Raw genomic sequence first — 24,929 nt, forward strand, 5'->3', positions numbered from 1 at the left:
CAGTGGTAGTCTAGTTGACTGTCTATCGCTAGGTTTAATGAGCAGATATAACTTATTTATACGATTTACACGTTTGTTATGACATGACATAAAGGTTAAACAAAAGGGAAGCATTGTTCAAATGTCCAGACATCGTTTTGTATGGCACACTGCTCCTGTATGCGTTCTCAAGATGCAGTGTTGTGTAGTAAGACACAACACACCGCTTTTTGCATGGTGCTCTTGGCAGCGGACAATATAGAGGAAGCGCGGGCTCTCAGGACAGAAAGGCAATAGCGTCATCTGCAGGATTGTCGGGAGTACGGTAACACCCAGCAGTACCGGCCACAGCTGCTCACTGCCCAACAGGGATTCGAGTCCTAAGATCTGAAGAGAATAATAACGAAAATGGAAAAAAATATTGATAATGAAATAATAGAGGACTGAAGACTTGTCGCTGTAATTACTGATGCCATAAAGTACTGAGTTCAAAAAGGAAAATGAAAAACAAGGAAAATAAAAAAACAGTTTGAATGAACTTTAGAAGTTAAGATGCTGTAAGATTTAATATCAAACAAATCAGTCTTTTAATATCAATCTTTGATAGAAAAATTTGTAAAACCACGTTTCCCATCTTAAAAATATATCTAAATTATAAAATATGCTCTTAGTGTCAGAATGCAAAATAATCTCACAGATATGACAAGAGTTGACACATGCATTCATGACCTCAAGAGTAGAAGAATATTGTAATGCTTTGCTGGGTGATTGTCCCGCAGGCTTAATAAACAAATTCCAGCTGATACAAAATGCAATATCTAGAGAACCAGGCTAATATTGTAACGGAGCCAATGAGACATGAGGTGTACGAAATCATGTGCAAGCTTTTATTTAGAAACATAGTCAAACACATGCAGGGTCAAACATCAGTAAACAGATATGTTGAGGGCAAGACACAGGAGTATTCCGAGAGCATGCGTGGGTCGTCGATTGGCGAACAATATCCAAAGGGCTTGACGAGGGGTAATCAGAGTACACGAGCAATAGTCCTACAGAGTCCAAATGGCCAGATGATAGGGCAATCCAAAAATACAAAAGCAAGAATCAAAACACAGGTAAACAGGCTAGGCAAGATTAAGACTTTGAGTTTGCATCTAGGGGCCTGTTTCATAACACAAGTTTACCAAATAAGCCAGGGGGCTGTTCCATAAACCAAGATTAGAGTATAAGACAGGCTTATTTCGGTTAGTCAGGCTTATTTTTGGTAGATTCGGTTTCATAAATCAAACTTAAAAAAGTTCAAACTCAGTTACCCCGGCAACTTATGCTGGCAAACTAACCTGGTCCAGAGCAGGCTAACTGTCAGGCTAAGCTGAGCTCCTCTAACTCTGACCAATAGGAACGCATCCATATTACCACTGACTCTCTCACATACAGTCAGTTTAATTTATTATCGGTCCAAAAATAAAAGTATACAGAAAATACACCTTAAATAATCAAATAAATAAAAAATAGGCTACAACCAACTGTATTTAATGTATTGTGCCCAAAATGTAGGCGAATGACATTTTAACATAGTTAAATCAGAAGTTGATCAGAAGTTTCTAGCCATGCAGCCTTTCTCTCTGAATTTATGACAGCTGTAACTTACCTTTTATGGTTATTAGAACATTAAAACATTACAATCTAAAATGTCTCTTTAAAGCATTAAAGCATAAAAACACAATCAAAAGTTAAAATCACTGAATTAAAAATGTAAATTTATAATAGAAATCAGAGTACATTTTAACTGATAAGAGGAACACACAATTAAGCAGAATGTATATTTTATTCAGAATTCTTGCGCTAGTATTCTATTCTGCTCTGTCTGTGTAGCGCGCATGCGCGCCGCAGCGCTCGTTCTCTCGCATAAGCCTCGCCCACTCCTGACAGCTAAATGGATATATTTGCATGGCTTTCTGACATTTACAGATGTAAAAAATATACCTGTGACGTATCAGTTATGCACTGAGGAAAACACAATGTTTCAAATGCGTTAAACAGCACAAATATTCGCTGTTTGCTACGGTGGATCGATTTGATCCATGATCGACATTAAGGGCTGCTTCAGAATAAGCGTGTATGTCACATTATCCTGACTCACTGAACCTGGATAGCATTAGTCAGATTGCGTGAACTTGAATTGTCGTTTATGGAACCACTTTAGTCCCGATTGATTTATTAGGTTATTTCAAGTCAGGTTTTGGACTTTAATCCCCGCTTTTCTTAGCGTCTTTTATGGAACAGCCCCCAGGTTTATTTCAGTTAGTCTGAATTATTGTCAGTTGATTTGATTCAAAATAAGTCAGAATATCTGAAATAAGCCATAGCATCAGCTATGACTGCGATAAACGCTAAACAATATTCAGCTAAGAGGCAGTCCATGGCTTAAGTAACATGTCTGATGGGAATCAGCTGTGTAATCAGTGTATACAGCCATGCATGTGTCATCAGTGCAATGGATGATGGGAACTGTAGTCCGAGGTGAAGTGCAACAGTAATGTAGTGCAAGAGTCCATGTGGTGAGTGGGTGACCTTTGGTGGTGAATGAACGGAAGTTCATAGACCGGATTCGTGACAAATATGGTCATACTTCCTGATTCTAGTAATATTTTATCTAGTAACATTGTATATATTTGATTACTTGCAAAGACCTGAGTTTATCTCCTTAAGACTTAAGCAAGCTCTTATCACAATATAGTCCTTCAGGTCCATCAAATTTCAAATTTTCTGGACAGCTGAAAATACCTAGAATATTGAAATTGACTGCGGGCGGTAGATACTTTTCTTACTTAGCATCCAAACTCTAGTTTTCCTAGCATTGTTCAGGAGGCAGACACACCCTGTCAGTTTAAATTTAGATCAAAAGACCCATCTCTTTAACCTGGCATACACATAACATTAACACACTTAACATAACATTATCACTTTTCAGTAATTCATATCACTTAAAGGATTATTAGGCTGAATAAATTAGGTCAACTGGAACCGGGAATACTTAACTGAAGCTGGACTGGAAGACATTTCAGTGACTGAAACTGGACAGACTGGTAGTTCAACATCAGACACATCGTCTAAGATAGGACTGACCGAAAGTTCATTACACATATTACTTGAAATGGGACAGACAGATGGCTCAACATTAAATTCTTTGAGGGAAACAGGACTGACGGATAATTCAAAGACAGATTCATTGACTGAAACGGGTACCACAGATGATTTGGTATCAGACACACATGCAAACGACACATGACCTGACTTGACAGAAACTGAAGAGACCAACAGTTTAACAGTTCTGGCAGCTTCTTCAGCTGGTTCGGAACAAAACAAAAGTTCATAATTGGTCTCCATAGCCGTGACAGGGCAGGCAGAGAGATCATAGATGGATACCACGGACAACTCTGGAGGTTCCGCAGCAGATGCTGCCACCTCTGGAGGTTCTACAGCAGTACCATTAGGAAACAGGGAGAGTCCATTACCAGGACAGGTACAGCGCTCCTCTACGGTTCCTTCGACCATAACATGACGGGCTGAAAGTGTATTGTTGGGCACCACCACCACTCAAGGAGCTGAAGCGAGCACCGCTGTTTCGAAAGGTTCTGGAGAAACTGCAGCAGGCACCATCGCTTCGGGGAACACAGTAGTGGGCGTCACTACCTCAAGAGGTTCTGCAGCATCAGAGACCCTGCAGCATCAGAGACCATCACCTCTAGAGACCCCATAGTGGACGCTGCCACCTCGGGAGGTTCTGAGGTGGTGTACACAGCCCAAACACACCAAAAAGCGATCCCCATCATGGCAAGCGCTTCAGACAGGGGAATCAGTTCAGGAACAGGAGGGCTAAAGTGAGTGGGTTTGCAAAATCAGCTGCGCGTGCAGACACCGAGGACTGACCTTGGATATCTGGATGTGGCAGACAGGACGTGACAAGACTCTGGCTGATCAGCTGGGATGTGATGTGGTTCTGGAAGATCAGCGGTGACGTGACATGACTCTGGATGGTCAGCGGTGACGTGACGAGATTCTGGAAGATCAGCCGTGACGTGACTTTGGAAGATCAGTGGTGACGTGACTAGATTCATAGAAGGTTAAATACCTTTTATGACCGCTTCGAATGCAATGGCGGCGGCGCCAGCCGTCCAGCGCGTCAGGAAGCAGCAGGCAGAGCAGCGATAATCCTGTAATCACCGTGTCGGAGGATGAGGTTCGGAGGGCGCTAAAGAAAGTGAACGTCAGGAAAGCAGTCCCTTGCTACCTCCGTGGTTCCCACCTCATTTCAAAAATCCGTCATTATCCCTGTGCCAATGAACAATAAACCCTCTTACCTGAATGACTATCGCTCAGTTGCCCTAACATCTATAGTCATGAAGGTTTTTGAGAGACTTGTAAAGAGCCACATCTGCTCCTCCATCCCTGATTCTTTGGACCCTCTTCAGTTTGCCTATCGCCCAAATAGATCTACTGACGATGCCATCTCTCACGTCCTCCACTCTTCCCTCACAGACTTGGACAGCAACAATGGGAATTATGTAAGGCTGCTATTCATTGATTATAGCTCAGCTTTCAACACTATAGTCCCCATCAAGCTGGCTTCTAAACTCACAGACCTCGGCCTAAACTCCTCACTCTGTGACTGGATTCAAGACTTCCTCACCGGCAGACCTCAAGTGGTGAAAGTTGGCCAGTTCACCTCAAACTCCACCTCAAACTCCATGTGGTTCTGGGCCTCATCTCCAACAACGATGAGACCGCATACTTGGACGAGGTAGAGAAACTCACATCATGGTGCCAGGACAACTGTCTCTCTCTGAATGTGAGCAAAACTAAAGAGCTGATCGTGGACTTTAGGAAGAGACAGCAGCAGCCCTACACTCCTCTTATGATCAGTGGGACCCGTGTGGAGAGGGTGAGTAGCTTCAAGTACCTTGGTGTAAACATCTCCGAGAACCTGACTTGGACTACACACATCCAAACACAGGTTAAGAAAGCCAGGCAAAGACTGTACCATCTGCGACAGCTGAGGAAATTCAGGGTCTCACCAGCAATCCTGAAAACTTTCTATTCAGGGACCATAGAAAGTGTATTGACTCAATGCATCTCAGTGTGGTATGGAAACCGCTCCAATCAGGACTGCAAAGCACTACAGAGAGTTGTGCGCTTAGCTGAGCACATCTCAGGGTCTGCTCTCCCCTCTCTGCAGGACATCTACCTCAAACGCTGCAAAAATAGAGCTGTCAAAATCGTTAAGGACCCTAATCACCCTGGTAACCGACTATTCACTTTGCTTCCATCTGGTAAGCGCTTCCGTAGCCTGATGGCAAAAACTGAGAGACTTAGGGGGAGCTTCGTCCCCCAGGCCATCAGGCTCCTAAACTCTAACTCTGTGTCATAACATCACTTGACTCCATGTAAATATCACTATATCAATAAGCTATTCATAATTTTTCTCTACCTCATATTGCTGCTATTTACATACCCTGTACAACTTTTTTGCACACTTTTTTTTTTTTTTTTTTTTTTTTTTTTACACATTCCTCTTTATTACTATTTAAGTCAACATCATACTGACCTGCACATTTATATTTACATTTATATTTTTTATCTTTTATTTTATTCTTTATTTTTTTTCTACTTTTCTTTTCCTTAATATTTGTATTCTATATAATTGCACTGTCCTTGGAGCGGACCTGACCTACATTTCGCTGCTGGTTATACTCTGTATAATTGTGTATGTGACATAAAAATCTTGAATCTTGAGTGTCAGTGGAGGCAGATCATAGAGGCAGATCCCCTGTGAAGACCTTGTCAAATAGACAGCCATCAGCACAGATCCTCAGGAAAAACCACAATAACAAGTCCTCCACACATACCCTTTGTGTTTTTAGAGCTGCTTTACAGCAGAATTAAATTCTGTTGGCATCACTGAATCATTATGTTCCTGTTTATCACTGCAAAGCTGTTTTGCAACAATTTGTATTGTGTAAAGAGATATATAAATAAAGGTGACTTGACTTTACCTGGGCCATAAGAATGCCAGTGACGATGGCCAGCTGGTGCAGTGTGCCCAGCGCTCCTCTTAGAGTGGTAGGGGCAATCTCACCAACATACATGGGCACCAATCCTGACGCCAACCCTTATGAAGAAAACAGTAATATTGTGAAATATTATTACAGTTTAATATAACTGTTTTCTATTTTAATGTTTTGAAATGCAGCTTATTCCTGTGATTAAAAAAACTGATTTTTCAGCCATTCAGTGTCAAATGTTCCTTCATAAATCTCAATATGCTGATTTATGTGTGTGCATACTTGATATACTATGACATCTCTATACTATGACATCTTTTTGACTGTGCATTAACTAATCTGTTCTTCATTATACAAATATAATGTTCTTGTGTCAACGTTAATATATACTTTTGCCCACTCTTTACTTAGCTTTTATGTAAATGCATAAAAAATGTGCCACAGAAACCAGGGTCCATAGAAAACATAATCAGTGAATAACACTGACTGTGTTGTTACAATCCGGGGATAAGTAGCCACAAACCAGTCAGAATGCCCATGATGACCCTTGTCCACCACTGAAAGTGCATACAATGGGTATGTGAGCAGCGGAACTGGACAATGGAGCAATGAAAGAAGATTGCCTAGTCTAATAATAAGTCTGAATAATGTTTTATTTGAGATCAGGCTTGCATGTGCATCATTTACTTGGGTTGGTAGAGGCAGTGTTTTGGTCAATGTTCTGATGGGAAACCTTTGGTCCTGGCATTCATGTGGATATTACTTTGACAAATACCACCTACCTAAAGATTGTTGCAAACTACATATACCCCTTCATCGCAATGGTGTTCCCTGATGGTAGTGGCCTCTTTCAGTAGGATAATGCACCCTGCCACATTGCAAATATTGTCCCAGAATGGTTTGAAGAACATGACAAAGGGCTTAAGGTGTTGCCTTGGCCTCCAAATTCCCCAAATCTCAATCTAATGAAGCAACAGATCTGATCCATGGAGTCCCTGCCTCAAAACTTCCAGGATTTAAAGGACCTGCTGCTAAGGTTTTAGTACCAGATAGCTCAGGACACATTCAGAAATACTGTGGAGTCCATGCCTCAAAGCATCAGGACTGTTTTGGCAGCACGAGGGGGACCTACATGGTACCAGGGCATGTGATTTTAATCTTGTAGCTGATCAGTCTATATAAATACATATACAATTAATAAAATATCAAAATGATTTATAAATCTTTAACTAATCAGTTCTTAAGCATTATATAATATAAGAATCTTCTTGAAGAAATCTAGCTTTTTATACTCGGGGTCCATGGGATAGCTAAGAGTCTTGGTGGATTGTTCCTAGGGAAAAGAAATGTACCTCTGTTTGCTATTTGAGTACATATTTTACCAATGTGTGCATGTTGCACCTGATGCTCCTGGTGTCTGCTGCATGCTTATACTGCTGCCATAAATTTCCATCCCAGTGCAATGTAAGATGAACCGCAGTCTTGAATTTATACAAATATCAAGTGAAAAATGCAAGCGGCAGCCAATTACTGTGAGGTTCAGGTAGTGACTTCTGTCTTAAGAGTTTACAAATATGCAGATTGTGCAAGAGTTTATACTGGCTTTAGTGCATAAACAGTGCTGGGTATATTGCCTACAAATTGTAGTCCATTACTGATTCCAAATTACATGACAAAATTTGTAGTTAGTAATGTGATTCATTATATTACACATTTTAGGTAATATAATATGTTACATAAATACATAATACATTTAAACTATTTTTGGTTTATTTTTAGATTGCTTTTGACCTAACTTATTTATCACAATGTTTTAAATGGTATAATCTTGTACCATATTGTGTTATGATCACCACCAGATTCACCCAGCACCCATTTCCCATAATCCTTTGCCCGGACTCATCAGCATTCATTACCAGTTCACAGCTGCCTCATATTAGAAGGCCTATAAAAGATTCATACACACTCAGACACATTGCTGATGATTATTAGCCTGTATGTTTAGCCATTCCGTGTTCCTTTGTTTTTCTATCTTGTCCCTTGCCTAGCCTAGTTTTGATCCCTGTACAATTTTCTATTGTGAACTGATTGTTGATCATTTGCTGCCTACCATGAGCTTATACTTGTTAATTGATTGTGCCTTGTGTTGCCTCTATTGTAGTTTTTGCTGATGATTGACCCTGCCTGTATGACCACAGTCTCAAGAAAGCCTGCAAGTGGATCCTCAACCTCATTGTCACAAGCTCCTACGGTACAGAATCATCAGCTCCAGCGGATTCAATGGATCCAGCGGGTTTATCTGTTACTGTAGACTTTGTGAAGGTGCAACACAGCACTCCTGCAGTATCTCCCACTCAAACTCTCTTCCCAAGATAGCTGCTAGCCCATAGACTGTTTACAAAATGGCTGCCAGCTCATAGACTTTCTACAAAATAGCCGCCATTCCAGACTCTCGTCCCATCATGGCTGGCGTTCCAGAACCTCATCCTGTTATGTCTACCACGTCTAGAACCACTATGTCAGTCCCAAGGCATTTGAGACTGGCATCCAGCGTGGAGGACCCACAACTGATGTTGATGCAAGCTGCTGGCATTCCAGGGGTCGCTATGCTCCCAAACAACGCAAACTCTACACTCACAAGCCACGCAGACTCTATGCTCACGAGTCACACATGGTCTCAACACACTCAAGTGATATGATTTCAGCGCTCTCAAGTACCGTGGCTTCTGCATTCTCAAATGACACTGATTCAACGCTCTCAATCCTGTTTGCTGTTACTTATTCCAGTTTCTTATTTCAGTCTCAGAGATAGACCATGTACTCTCTGTCCTGCCAGTTATGGCTATGGCCATTGTGTGTGTTTGGGCCACACAAACCACTGTTGTTTCCCCAGAAATGGCGGCCTCCACTGTGACACCCACTCTAGTCCCAGAGTCTGCTCCAGAATCTGCTCTATTCTCTGAATTAATTCCAGAGCTTGCTCTAGTTCCAGAACCCATTTCCGAGCCAGCTCCTATCCCAGAGCCCGCTCGAGAGTCTGCTCCAGTTCCCCCTGAGGTGGCAACTTCCGTTGCAGAACCTCCTATGGCAGTGATGTTCACTTCGGCTCCTCCCAAGACCGCAGCAGCACTCTGCCCCAAGCTCTCGGTGTTTCCTGATTCCTCTGTTACGACTGCAAGGGCTGCCTCTGAACTTTTTTTTTTTTTTTTTTTTTAAGCTACTGCTGTAAACCCTCCAGAGATGGCGGCATTCGCTACAGAACCTCCAGAGGTGGCAGGGGTGTTCCCTTCAGCTCCTCTCAAGACAAGGGTGCCCACTTATGAACTCTTTGTCTGTTCTGACACAGTCATGGTACCGTCTGTGTACCCTCAGTCAGGCCTGTCGCGGCCTGTGAGGCCATTTATGAACTCCCTATCCTTCCTGTCAAGGTTTGCTGCCTGCCCTGACCTTTTGCCTATTTATGGATTATGCCTTGCCTCTATTGTTGTGTTTGCTGATGACTGACCCTGCCTGTGTGACCACGATCTTAATAACGCCTGCAACAACTGGATCCTCAGTTCAATCTCGTTGTCACACACAATGAGAAAAATACAATGAGAGTGTGTGTGTGTGTGTGTGTGTATATATATATATATATATATATATATATATATATATATATATATATATATATATATATACACGCATACAGGGTATGAAATTAACAACCGCCAAATGGGGGTAAAATCAGCTTCTTACACTTATGAAGAGGGGTAAGTCTCCTGGATGGGATAGAACCACTCCTGCATTATATATGTCCTTCTGGGATCAGCTGGGACAGCCATTGTTAAATATGATTCATCATTCCATTCAAGTGGATTATTTTAACAACAGTACTAATATGGCTATCATTACTTTACCTAAACCTAACAAAGATCTGACTCTGTGTGGAAATTATAGACCATTGTCTCTTTTAAGCAGTGACATGAAATTGTTGGCTAAAGTTTTGGCCTCTTGTTTAGAGGCATTCATGACTAAATTGGTGCATAACGATCAGACTGATTTCTATTAAAGGGGTCATATGATGCTTTTTTAAAAGATCATTATTTTGTGTGTTTGGTGTAACAGAATATGTTGACATGCTTTAGTGTTCAAAATCACATTATTTTTCAAATACTGTACATTATTGTAGTTTCTCTATGCCCCACCTCTATCAAACGCGTCGTTTTCTACAAAGCCCCTCCTTCCGACAAGCACTGTCTGCATTGTGATTGGCCAAACACCACAAGCCCACGTAGGAAATGTAACACCCATTACCATAATAGTGAGCTTCAGCTTTCAAAGTAAATATAAAGAGAGTTAATAGTGTCCTTAGTTTTACCATCAGTTCAAGCCCGAGAGGGGAACAGAGTCGTGTGACAGACACAGTGATGATGTATTTTCAGTACACAAGCCACGGTTAAGACAGCTGACTCCACTGTGATGTGACCCTGTCTCTCTCTCTCTCTCTCTCTCTCTCTCTCTCACACACACACACTGCGTTACTCTACAATGTGCATAACTGCATTTGAACAGTCAATACCAAATACTTTAATAACAAAACATACTTACAGTCGCTGATTCAGAAGCTCCAGATTGTCATAGCAAAGTTGGAATTGACTTTTTTTTTTTTTTTAGAAATAGCCTTTGTGCACCATGGATGGATTATGACGCACCGGTGCCCTGGGCACGGACTGATTAAAGGCCCCCCTCAGTTGAAATTGTGTAATTTTTTTCTTAATTTCAAATAGTAATGGATTCTATTTATACCAAGTGAAAATAGCAGGACTTTCTACTTGTCGCAAAATAGTGGCAATTATCTGCACTTCAGTATTGTATTACATTATAAAACAGTATGCATTAATAACGTATTGAGTGTAAATTTTTTTATAATTTTAATTCAAATTATTAAATGGATGCCACCTTATTGATACAATAAAGCCCTCCCGAGATCTACCCTAACCAATGCTTTATTTTCAACTTTTTGGTTATTTCTTTCATTTTTATTGACAATAAATGCTTTTACGATGTGATATGAGATTTGAAAAGGTAGAAAAAAACATCTGTCTTATTGGTCATTGTACTCATAAGTTCAACATAATAATGTGTGATTGGTTATAATAGATAATGCTGTAGAAAAACGCGGCTGTCCCTGGCCCCGTGCCCGCCAGCGAAGATGAGCGAACAATTTAGCAGCTGATGATGTGCTGCACTGAATGATCTAATTACACCGGTGTGATCATTTATTAAATATAAAATATATTATTTGGCTATTTTTCATGAAACATAAAATGCCGTCCATAAAATGTGTTGCACAAATTCGAACATTTGGTTTGTGCTGTTCTGTTGTAAACAAATCTTAACCAATGATTCCTAATTGCAACTACTTTCGGAAGGCCAACTAAAGGGATTTTTCTTTCGAATAGAAACACACAGCCTCTCCCTGACATAGCTGCATCAACACTACTGCGGTTACTGAAACCACGCCTTCTTTCTTTGCAGCATGAACATTTGGGCAGCATTATGCAAATATTTCCACATTGTGACGAAGACGTGGGGGCGTGTTTGAATGAGGCATTTTAGCCCAGTTTGGATTAGCCTTCTCTTTTAGATATGTAGGGAGTGAAATTTAAGGTTAAAATGAATGTTCTATAACTTTAAATAAAAGATCTAGAGGTAATATCGCGAGAACAGAGACCCGCCATTAGGATCGTGGAAGAGAATGGTGCGCGCAGTTGTGAGAGTGCAGAGAGAGAGGACGTGCACTGTGTAATCAGATGTGGCTAATTCATGATGTTCCCTTCTTTTGTCTGAGATCTGAGGTATCTTATATCACTGTATTAGTTGACTGAGGCGCGTTATGCATCGTTGGGGAATCCTGGAGTGTGACGTATGAGGGGAACCCCAGTATTACAGCACAGCATCACACAAGCCATGATATAAAATTTACAGCAAATAAGCAACCGAAACAAAGGCCCCGATAATCAAAACTTCTACTTAGCGCTTGCTCCATTTCTGCAAATCAGTTTTTGTAATTGCATGACTTGATCCACATATGGCCTTCATCACCAGCCAATTGCACCACCTGCTGGTGAGCGGCTGACATCAGCTGGAGATCATGCATCGGTGCTCTACTGGTATTCCTGCAGGTCCCGGATGTGCACCGCTGAATTTGCTGCCGAATTTTTACCACTGAATTTGTGGCAGCGAATTTGGAAAGTGAAATAAAATGACCAACATTTGCCTGTTGAATATTATACATCGCATTTTTAAACAGATTGAATATTTTGGAAGTGAATTCTGTAAGGTGAATATGACTTATTGAATTTTTAATTATGAAAATGTGTGTGAAATATTTTGAATTGAAATATTCACAGCTTAAATAAACAACTATGTTAAATTTCAGGACCTAAAAATGCAAGCCCTGGAAATACAAGGCATTAAAATGCAAGCACTTTTAATTGCAATGCTTCTTTTTTTTTCAATTTGTGGAATTCAGCATGCTTTATGTTTCCAAAAACTATTGTCATTATTCTACTTCCATAGATTTCCCGCAACACCTACAGCACTCACATGACGTTTTCCAGAGATTTCGTACAGCTGGTCTAAAACTTAAGCCATCTAAGTGCCATCTAGCATGCTCCTCTGTTACTTTTCTAGGCCACTGTGTTTCCAGTGCCGGTGTTGAGCCAGACCGATCGAACATAGATAAAGTTTAGACATGGCCAATCCCAACATCAGCCATACAGGTCAGGGCTTTTCTGGGTCTGTGTTCCTATTATCGTCGATTCATTAGACACTTTACACGCACAGCTGAACCCTTGTAACCATCTTACACACAAGGGAGTATCATTATCCTGGTCAGCAGAAGCAAATTAAGTTTTCAATGTACTGAAACAGGCTCTGGCTTCATCGCCAATTATGGCTTTTCCAAATCTTTCAGCTCCTTTCCTCCTTTACACAGATGCTTCCCTTCATTCTGTGGGCTCTGCTCTTTCACAACAGGTGGAAGGAAAAGAGCATAGCCATTGCATACGCCAGTCATGTGCTGTCTGCTTCAGAAAGAAAATGGTCTACTTTCAATTGAGAACTGTATGCCATTGTGTGGTCAGTTTGCTATCTTGCTTGTCACCTGTTCACTATAATTATGGATCACAAGCCTCTGGTTGTTCTTAAGAAACTTCCTTTAGATCATGATCCTACGGGTAGACGAGCTTGTTGGGCCATAGAATTGGACCTTTATGATTGGCATGTCATTCATCGTGATGGAGCTAAACACCTTAATGCAGACGCCATGTCTAGGCGGCCAGACACTAAACCTGTGGAATCTGATAGTTGCTGTCGGGGTGATGTGTCCACCATGTCGGTAGCAACTCAGACCACATCAATACCTTTGCAAGCAAAACCGGTGTCAGCACACACCCAAACATTGCCAATGAACCAGTGTTTCCCACACTTAGGCTGTGTCCAAATTCAGGGTCTGCATCCTCCTTAGGATCCTTCCTACCCGGTTGAAGGAGGATGGATCCTCCGACGTCCGCAAAACCCGGAAGTCAGTGTTTGTGAATTTGGACAGCCTACCCTTCTTTCAGTTCCCTCCCTTACCAGTTGCTCATATCCTGTCGCCTAGCAACCGTGACAGCGCCAAGCAAGAAGCGGGAAAATGGACAAACAAAGAGTTATTCTCCTCATTTTAATTCTTTTGGAAGAAATAAAGCAATTAAATAAATTAAATACTTTCTTTGCTCGTTGTCGGAGAGTTTTTTATATCAGACTACAAGACAGTCACATCCAGGTAAGCCATTATAGCCTATTTTTATTTGTTTTTAAGTATTCTACTAATTTCTCCTACAAATTCATTGAGCTGAAGCATAAACTTTAGCTTGTTTTGTCAGAGAAACTCCTCTCCCACTCCGCTACCACTCGCTTCGTCCGCCATTACGCTCTGCCGAAAAGAATTATGGGATAGGTAGGATGGGAAAGGATCCACCACACCCATCCTTCCAATTCGGGGGAAAAGGAGGACGTATTTGTGGGCCGCATTTGAAGGATCCTACGAATTTGGACAGCCTTCGTCGCGGCGCTGTGACATAACATCCTTCAAATGAGTACTCCGAAGGATGCAGACCCTGAATTTGGACACAGCCATAGACTTTACCTGGGCGGACCGCCCAAGTATATTTGGTGACACATTTTTGTTTTTATTACTATAACCTCTAAAAAAAAAAGATTATTTGTGGTGGGCTGCAACAACATCCACCGCCTGCTGCCATCAGCTCCCGCGTCTCTCACACACACGAGCGCGACTTTAGCTCAATATTTAACAACTTTCAGACCCTTTTGGCAGCTATTTTCTCATAACAGGTACATACTGACAAACCTAGCAACTTGTTTTGAAAAAAACCTTAGCTATCGTTCAGTTGGAAGATGTTTCCAGTGCTGCCCCTAGAGCGCGAGGTCTGACTCTCCCGGCGCAGTGTCGCCTCTCTCAGCGTCTGTTCTGTGCAGTGAGCGGCAGAGAAGCAGCGCGTTCAGTTGGCCGTAACTCAGCAAAATCGTCAATAAATCATTTACAAAACAGCGTTTCCAAGCACCTGTCGCTTACTGACTGTTTGAACTTTTAAATATGAACATAATTCGTCTGATAATATGCGCATAGTTTGTTACTCAGACACAGACAGTGTGCTGAATGAGACAAAGCAGTAATATAGCCAAAACCACCATATATATTTGCTTTTTAGTGTAAGTTAGATGTATGTTGATTTTATCAGACGATGTCGTGATTATAAATCAGGATTTAAGCAGTATAATGAGAGTGAATCTTGGTTAACATGTAGTAGGCTATTAATGCGTCGTGTTTACTATTTGTTTTATGTATGGCAACAGAAAATATAATGTGAACAGCTTTATTGGGCATTCAGCTGTATTACAGTATGTGACAGTCCATAGAACATCTGAAGTGCCAAAACTCGTCTGAACTCAAACTTGACGAAATGACGTCATAAATATGCTAATTAATATGTGACGTCACCTGCCGCCACAAGTCTCACAAAATCCTGTGGGAAACACTGACTGAACAAAAATGTTCTGCTGCCCACACCTGTTGCAAGTCACACAACATCAAATCTCATTGTTATCCAAAGTGATTGGGATGTGATGGAAAAACAAAGGTCAGACCCAGATTTAGTTTTTTCTTGGATAGAAACAGGGCGTAGACCTCCCTTATGGAGGCTTCTGAGATATGATGCTTCCCCATACCTCAGAAAAGTGTGGACACAGTTTAGTTGCCTCATCATTCAAAATGGGGTGTTATGCAGACACTTACGCAACTCTTTTGGTGAAAATGCCTTGCAAGTGGTCGTTCCTACATCGCTGATTCCTGAAATACTAAGTCATATCCATGGACACCCATCAGTGGGTCATTATGGTCTGGCCAAAACGTTGGAATGAGCTATGCGGTCCTTTTGCTGGCCTTATATGTCTTCAGACAATGTCAAAGATTGTTCCCAATGTACGGCTTGCCAGTCATAGCTTTCTTCTGTGCCCCAACCGCAGGCGCCACTCATTCCTATCTCTCCTGTCCATCCATTCCAAATAGTGGCTGCAGACATAACAGAGTTGCCTATTTCAACCAAGGAAAACCGCTATGTACTAGTAGTGTTGTTTTTGGCGGCCTGTTTTAATTTTAGTTTTAGTCTAGTCTTTGTGTGAAGCTGTCATTTTAGTTTTTATTAGTTTTAGTCACGTTCATACTCTTTTTAGTCTAGTCAAGTTTCAGTCAGCTAAAAGTTAGAGCATTTTAGTCTTATTTTAGTCAGAATTATCCATGACTATTTTCGTCTAGTTTTAGTCGACGAAAACTGATGACATTTTCGTCTAGTTTTAGTCAATGAAAATTGCATTTTAGTCTCTTTTTAGTAATTCTATTTAACTCAGTCAATATAGTATAAGTACCTAGTAGCAGTGGTATACCGTGGGGTTTTAGTCAGGGCCTTCAGTAAGCAACTGTAAACTGCATGTACACATCTTACACATCTCTGTTACAGCTATATGCATATAATGCACATATTATATGCCGCACACAGGCTCTCAACAAACAATGACGGCTGATCAACTATTTTAATAGTAGGCTAGATTGGGGTGGGTTAAATGCAGAGTAAATTTCCCTACATGGTCAGTAAAAGTAATCTGCCAATACACAGGTCACTATGCACATTCATGTCACTCTAAAATCATAAACAATGTGCATGAGACAATACTCATCAAATTATAAAGCACTCACCTGTCACTTGTAAATAAAGTCCATGGGTCTGTCATTCCATGCCCCTTTACTCGGATTAAAAAGTAAACACAGCCAACAAAATAACTTGTGCTTGGTGCAAGCTGTTAGCCACTCATAGTTGCAATCTTTGAAATGGCGCATAAAACCTTTGCTGGCCTTTGTAAGCAAATTCATTTTGGGTGTAGGTCTTCCTTTCTCAGTTATTCTCTTTTGTCTGCAAAAGAGCGCCTTGAAAAATACGATTTTAGTAGATTGGCAACTAGATCTGGTGTAGGCGCCGATGACTGCAGCTGTCATCTTCTTTTCATTTACTTTCATGTTAGTACCTTAGAAATCACTAATTAAAGGAGCGGTCTAAAGCTGAGGGTAGCACTGGGCATGTAGCTGGACCCAGAGGGCGGGCTGTCATTCAAAGTCAAAATTTGATTGGCTGAGGATTCTGTCACTAATGCTTGTTACTAATCAGATGTGACCTCTTTCAACAAAAGGGTAGCACTATCTGTAGTGCTGGCCTCAGACTTTTTTTATGTAGGATATTCCAGTTCAACCTCAACTAAACTAATCATAGGCAATTACACAAATGAAAATGATACCTAAACAATCAATAAAAATATTTTTCACACAATTTGATTTTTTATAGGGCCAGCAGAGAAGGCCCTGCTTCCCCTGACGGCCCACCACTGCGCTAGTAGTACAGACGAAACCAAAATGTTCTTTTAGCCAAACCCATTTCAAACAAGGTTATCTTATTATATTATTGTTACCTTATAGACTTAAGAATACATCCATGCCAGACAAGGAAGCTGCTCTGATTTGAATTTACAAAATTTATTTTACCAACCAGACATGTTAACATGTTTGTTGTCGTCTTCTAAATAATGGCGCGAGTGGGGCTTGAGGAAGTGACGTCACCTGCGTCTGCGCAGTGCAACCTTTTTTTTTTTTTTTTTTAGTGCAACCTGAATGAGACACAGGAAACAGAAATATAGTTTCGTCTCGTTTTGGTCAACGAAAATGAAGAGACATTTTTAGCATGGTTTTTATTTTGCAAAACACATTTAGTCTCGTTTTTATTCATCAACAATATTGCATTATATATTTAATTATAGTCATCATCATATGACCAGCATTTACGTTGCGTCAATCTGTGATCGTGTACAGTTGCTGACGCTCGCTAAAGCCTGCAATCGCTTTCTTATGTGCGCTGTTTTATCGGTACTTCCGCTTTCAAAATCGATCGCGTTCAGCAAGGAGGGGAGAGGATGGAAAGTGGGGGGGCACAGTAACTTGCGCCGGCCCTGATTCCACAGCATGGTCTCCCTGAGGCCCTACACTCAGATCAGGGCAGACAGTTTGAATTTGACCTCATAAAGCACTTTTGTAACTTGTTGTCATTCAAGAAGCTCCGTACGTCCCCTTATCATGCTCATTGTGATGGAGCTGTTGAGCGCTTTAATCGCACTCTAAAAGATGAACTTTCCAAACATCTTTTTGACTCAGGTATGGAGTGGGATGAGCACCTCCCGCAGGTTGCATTGGCTTATAAAACCACTAAGCACACTAGCACAGGACTGACACCCTTCTTTCTTGCTCATGGCCGGGAAGCCCACGTTCCCTTGGACACACTACTTCAGGACAATAAAGCTTCCAGTTCAGCAACAGTGGGCACACCAGCAGCATATGCTAACAAATTGTGCAAGAGACTGACCTGTGCTTATCGTTCTGCAACTGCTTTCCGAGACGAGGCTCAAGACCAACAGCGCCTGAACTATGATAGTCATTTGAAATACACTCCGTATAACAGTGGTGACTTGGTTTTAGTGAATCCTGCCCACCACCACAACAAACTGTATCCACATTGGCTGGGCCCATATGAAGTTTTGCAACCAATATGTCCCTTTGGTAGTTCCAACCCTGTTCATTTTGAAGTACGGGATGTATCTAGACCTCATGCGAAAGCAAAAATCATTCATTACAATCGCATAAAACCATACATCACTGACCCAAAGAACACCCATACCCTTACCTCCCCTTCCTCCCCTTTTCAGATGAACACTCTGAACACTTTGTCTGGACTCCTCCCACCCCACATTACACCTGTGCCACTGGGACTCCCTACACCTCAGGTTCCCCTGGAACCACCACTGTTGCCTCAGTTGCAAACTCAGCCCCAATTGCAACTGCCTGGAACCCCACAATTTTCCTGCCCTATGGAAAATGTGCAGGACTCGGACTCTGGACTGTTGCTTCCAACACTGAGCACACCTGAAGCTGGACTGTCAACGGGTGTTTCTGAATCACCTGATACTCCAGTGTCCACTCGGAATGTGCTTCCCAGGATACGTCAATTGCCTTACCATTTGAAGGATTTTGCACTTTACTGATTTGCTAAATGTTCTCTGTACTTTTTTCGTTTTTATGTCAGGGTTAATACATGGAAAAACAGGAATATTGATGCAGAATTTCTTGATATACTGATTCCTTATGGGCCTATGTGATTTATGTTGCATTATTGTTAAACATGTTTTTGCAACTTTTGGCCCTTTTGGATACAGATATTGGGTAATATATATATTTTTAATGTTAGAGATGTATACATTTTCTTTCGTGCCATATAAGTATAAGGGTTGTGTTATAGAAATGAGGACATTTCTTGTTGGGTAAGGGAGTATTATGTAGGGAGTGTAATTTAAGGTTAAAATTAATGTTGTATAACTTTAAATAAAAAATCTAGAGGTAATATCTGGAGAACAGAGATCCGCGATTAGGATTGCGGAAGAGAATAGTCTGCGTGCAGTTGTGAGACCGCAGAGATAGAGAGAGGACGTGCACTGTGTAATCAGATATGGCTAATTCATGTTCACTTCTTTATGTTTAATAAATCAAGTGTTATGATCTGCCGAGCTCCCTGTCAGTGTCCTCCTTGCAACAAAGCCAAGAACCCACGAGCCAGTGTGCGGTAAGAACTGTGAAGCTTGCATACAGAAACTACACACGTTAGAGATAGAATAAATCCTTTTGTGGGAGACTTTGAGCTTTGTAACTCTGCAGATCGTATACATGCACAAACAGCTACATAACACACTAAAGAAAAGGAAAACAAGAAATCGCATCATATGACCCCTTTAAATCTTATTTTACATCTGATAATGTTGGTAATGTAAGCTATGTCCTTGAATGCTAAGAAAGCCTTTGATAGGCTTGAATGGCATTACCTTTGGTAATCATTGGAATAGTTTGGTTTAGGCAGAGACTTTATCAGTATAGTCAAACTACTATATGCCAATCCCTCTGCTGTGGTCATGACAGGTGGAATCACCTCTCCAAAGTTTTCCATATTATGCTGGACGCATCAGGGTTGCCCCCTCTTGCCACTCTTGTTCTCTCTCTCTCTCTCTTTTGACCCTCTTGCACAGAAAATTCATTAACATTCTTTGATAAGTCCCCATCACATTTTGTAATACTTCACATAGGATTTCATTACACACAGATGACATCTTGTTATATAACAGTGATACAAGTCTATTCATCATGTTTTGTCAGTCTTTAACTCTTTTAGCCAATTATCTGGGTATAAGATAAATTGGAACAAATCTGCACTGATGCATTTAAATAATTTATCTGTTAATTCTGTTTTACCATCTTTTATTCTAATTGTTACCAGTTTTAGATATTTGGGTGTGGAAATCTGTCCATCTCTACACACAATAGCTTTGAAAAAATTCCAGGGTATACATAATTGTGTAGAGAATGTTGACTCATTGGTCAACATTACCTTTATCTTTACATGCCCAGGTTTCTTTCATTAATATTGATATATTACCTTGCATTATCTTTTTATCTGCTATGATACCCCTGTCATCACCTTTAGATTATTGGTATAACCCATATAAAATATTCAACACTGCAGCACAGGGATGTTGGTGGACTTGCACTACCTGACTTTAAGCTTTAATAATAATAATAATAATAATAATATAAATAATAATGATAATAAAGCTTTATCATTGGGTGTTTATCTTGCACCCCCTCACAGTGTGGCTGAATGCTGATTTGAATGTATCTTGACAACCGATTGAATTTAATCTGGCTCTACTATATAGACTACAGGATTTGATCTATTACAACATTCCATTAAAGAATGTGAAACAACGTTCTGGTCCTGTAATGTCACATCTTCTTTCTATCTGGCAGGCTGCCTCAAAGTTTTCCCATAATGATCATAATTGGCATTCCCATTCCCTATTATTCCATAATCACAAACTTCTTTCAGTTAATAAACCTTTTTTTCCCCTGTTTGGAGTGATAAAGTGATCAATGTTTTGGCCGATGTTTGGGGGGGACAATGGTTTACAGTCCTTTAATGATTTACGAGCAAAATATAATTGATCAGGCGCTTCTTTTTTCTTTTATCTGCGCTTGAGATCTGCCATGCATTCATATGTGGTCCCTTGGGGCTCTAGTATTCCTTGTCTCACCTTACATAAATTGCTTACTTCATATGAGGGTTGTCATGAAACAGGTCCATGGACTTTCATTCGCTCACCACCAGAGGTCACTCTTTCATCAAATCGACTCTCATACCACACAGACTGTCATATATTATCCTGGGGGCGTATTACAGAAAGATCCTAACTTCTAACTTCTTATCTTATCTGTTTGGTAACCATGGTAATTTCAGTTTGGACCACATTTAGGACAAAAGCTATTACAGAACAGCATTTCCTTAGTGCGTTATCTTATCTTAACTACAGATAGGAAAGGGGTATTACAGAAACCTCCTAACTTGACAAAAAACCCTAAAAACTGTCTTAACTTTAGGACAACCCCAGAGCTGTCCTAACTTCAAAATTATTTGAAAGCTAACAGAAAAAAACGCTTACAACTGTGCTGTTCGACAATGGTATTACATTTATTAATAGTTGAAAATGAAAAACAAGGATGTTTAATGGTATGACTCTTGGAGGACTCTGAAGATGTGTTATATTTTGATGACAGACATAAGTAATTACAGACTGCCACACAACATATTACAGTTAGCACAGGAACGGCAACCAGCATAATAGAGACCAACAAAATTGTCACGGACCATTACTGGTTGTAGTGCAAGTGAATAATGCCTTTTTTTTTTTCAAAAGGCGATTTTCAAAGTGAAGTAGCTTTTGTTCACCTCATCAGCAGCTTGCTCGGTGTTGGTTGCTTGGTAACAGACCTGAGAGTGGATTGTCGAGCTTGATTATGCCATTTAAGATTTCCTAACTAGAGATAAGATACTATTTTGTAAGACAGGATAAGAATCCCAAATCAAGTTAAGATTTGCTTCTGTAATACGAATTTGCGAAAAATCCTAATTTAACATATCATATCTTAAGTTAAGATCTAAGATAAGAAACTTTCAGTAATACGCACCCTGGACTGCATTTCCCGTCATTCATTGCATTAAGTACACACAGCTGTCTCAATCACAGGCTCACACCTGAGAATTATCACACAATCACACACCCTACTTAAACCATGGACTTCCTCTTCCTCTCTGTCGAGTATAGTTCTGCGTATAGCACTCTCCTAGTGTTAGCTGCCTTACCAAGCCATTCTGTGTTTCTGTTTAGGTCCAGTATTGTTCTGCATTTATTACTCCCCTAATTTTAGCTGCGATAAGGAACCTGTTTCTTGTTTTCTAGTCTGTGTTTCCTGGATTTACCCTTGTCTTGTCGTTCAGACTCTGTTTGTATCTTATCTGGACTATCCCTCATGTTTCTGGATTACCCCTGTTGTCAAGCCCTCTGGATATTGTTCACCGATCAAAGACCCACGCTTGCCCTCTGGATTATTCTTGTATCTTCTCTGTGCCATACCTGTGTGCTGATGTTTTGACCCTGCTTGTGTTTTTTGACCACGTCATTGTTTAATAAAGTTTGCAAATGGATCCGCACGTCTCCCGTCTCGTTTGCCCCGTTACAAGGGTACACCGGGTATGGGTTTTTGTTGTATATGTCTTTTTTGGAGGCTTCATATAAAAGGCTCAGAGTAATGATAAATGTTGGGATTCAATATGGACAAATCTCAAACATGTCTCTAAAAATCCTAATCATCAGTTGATTGATTTTAAGATGATTCATAGGATGTATCTCACTTCCAGGAAGCATCATTTAATGAAGATTTCCACCTCCCCTACATGCAACTTTTGTTCTAATGGATGCATAGGTACATATATGCATGTTTTGGGACTGCCCTGAAGTCAACAAATTTTGGAGACAGGTTTCCACAATTTTGAAGGACATTTTGGACTTGAAGGTAGCTTGTTGCTCAAGACTTTTGCTTCTAACTGATGATTCCCTTTGTACTTTCTAACTCAGAAGAAGTTGTTTTTCTGTGGACTTACATTTGCTAAAAATTGCTTGCCTTGCGCTGGAAACCTCCACACTCTCTAGCATGGATGCAGTCGTTTCTGGGCATTGCAACTATGGAGCTTTCAGTAGCAAGATTACATGGAGCTTCTCAGAAGACTCGGCATGGATAGATGCAATCTCAAAAATCAAACGGGTGTAAGACCTACTGTATGTCTTATGTTTTTAACTTTATGCTTTCAGTTACTGTATTTGGTTTCTGTTTTGCATTATTTTGAAAATGTTTTATTATTTCAAGGTATTATTAGGAGAAGGGGATGGAGGGTTTGGTCGCTTTGGGTATGTGGGAGGGTTACATGGGGAGAAAAGGATTAAAATGTTTATTTGTATTTTGTATGTAGATTCTTTAACATAAAAAGTTGATCACAGAAAAGAAATTCAACTAAATTAATAATTTCAGCTGAAAGAATATTTAAAAATAAACTGTAATTAATTAAATTAAGTCAACTTTATTGTACTCTTTTAGTATATCCTACAATATATCCTAAATACCATAAATATGTCCTAGATACCTTGTTTGTAATGTGTAAGAAGAGTGAATGCTTACCACAATATGCCCCAATGGTAAAGCGTCCTAAAATCATCATTTCAAATGACCTGCTGATTTTGGACATTCCCATCAGGCCTCCACCAATAAACGCAAGGACGTTATTGATAAGCATTGCTTTCCTCCTAGCATAAACGGAGAACATCAAATATTGTATCTGTATTTAAACTTTTGGATTTGACAATTTCAAGAAACAGAACAGAAAGCCCATTAATTTTCTCCATATATAGAAAGGCCATTTTGTCACCTCTGCTGACAGTATATTTTCTGATGTTCTTTAGGTGAGTACAGGTGTGCCACCCCAATGTTATGCATGTTAGTTAAAATTAATCACAAAGGAAAGCACTGTGGCCATCTCTGTCCATGAAATCTTAAGGGCAGGTCATCATTACCTGTTGTAACCCATAACTGGATATATGAATGCCAGTATCACCACTATGCCCTTCAACAAAGTTGCCCTATTGTAAGAGTAGTTAAAATCACTTTGGATTAATTAGATAAACAATAACCCAGTCCTTTCTTAAACTTTTTCACTTGATGGTATGGTTTGCATTTGTCCATCCCCTTCCTGCTTTTCTTCACTCTCTCTTTATTTTCTTTCACTCTCCTTCTTATTTAATCACTACACTATATATAAAAATAGATATTGTAATATTATAATATTGATACCTTGAAGCTGTCTTTTTTACAATGGTTTTACAATCAGTAAATAAATTACAAAACTGATCTGATCCAATCTTAAGTCCAAACATTATTTGTTTTTAGTTACATTCAGTTTCATATATAATAAAAAGTCAATATAGACCTGACCTGCCAAAGAACTCTGAGAGGATTCCCACAGAGAAGGAGGACAGCATGCCCCCAATGGAGAAGATGGCAACAGAGAGTGACCACAGAGATGTCAGAGTTTGTAGAGGGATTGGTTCTGCGTATCTTTCCATCCATGTTGAGTTATAGTCCTGCTCAATGATCTGAGGTCAGGTAGATGGAGAAACAAGGGAAGACAAGGAGAGGGTGACATGAGACATTAGCACTCATAGGAAAAATTCTACCCCACATCACATTCATATTCTTATGCTAAGCAGTAGTTTATTTTATGTTTTGTATATTACTTTTCACCCTCATGATAGAAAAAAAAGCAGGAGAAAGGGCTTCAGCTGTGCTGAATCTGAGGCACAGACCAATGCAATTTGTGAGCTGAAATGTAAAATTACTCATTTATTACTCACAACTCATTGAATTTATGGGCAAAATAGTTGGAGCACATTTTGGGTTTACATACACTGTTATACTTGTTACACTTGGGTTCTAGCGATTATTTTCAATTTGATTTCACAGATACTAATTAAACTAAACTGATCTAGACAATTACATCACTGAATTCAATAAAGAAATGCCTTTAACTGAAAATTTAGTGTTTAATCTTATTATTATACATTACTGACACCCTGTACTCCAATTTGATACTGTTAAGTGCTTTGACACAATCTGTATTGTTAAAAGTGCTATATAAATAAATATGACTTGACTTGACTTATTCAGACGTTTGGGGTCAGAAAGATTATAAATATTTTTGAGAGATGTTTATGAATTTTTTGCATTACCATCACTGAGGCTGCATTTAATTGATC

At 40.1% G+C, this 24,929-nt stretch overlaps 1 protein-coding gene across 1 annotated transcript in view; it reads right to left on the reverse strand.

The window, feature by feature from the left end:
• Positions 1-24,929, reverse strand: part of LOC306883251 (solute carrier family 2, facilitated glucose transporter member 4-like) — a 32,164-nt gene that overhangs the window by 3,255 nt on the left and 3,980 nt on the right. The window contains exons 3-6 of the mRNA XM_079438381.1: positions 24,109-24,269; positions 23,299-23,423; positions 6,036-6,151; positions 204-366 (exon numbers count right to left, since the gene is read on the reverse strand). Of these exons, the coding sequence (XP_079294507.1) occupies positions 204-366; positions 6,036-6,151; positions 23,299-23,423; positions 24,109-24,269 (565 nt within the window). The remainder of the gene's footprint in view (positions 1-203; positions 367-6,035; positions 6,152-23,298; positions 23,424-24,108; positions 24,270-24,929) is intronic.

This window comes from Barbus barbus (genome assembly GCF_936440315.1).
Source record: "Barbus barbus genome assembly, chromosome: 2".
NCBI classification, from domain to species: Eukaryota; Metazoa; Chordata; class Actinopteri; order Cypriniformes; family Cyprinidae; genus Barbus; species Barbus barbus.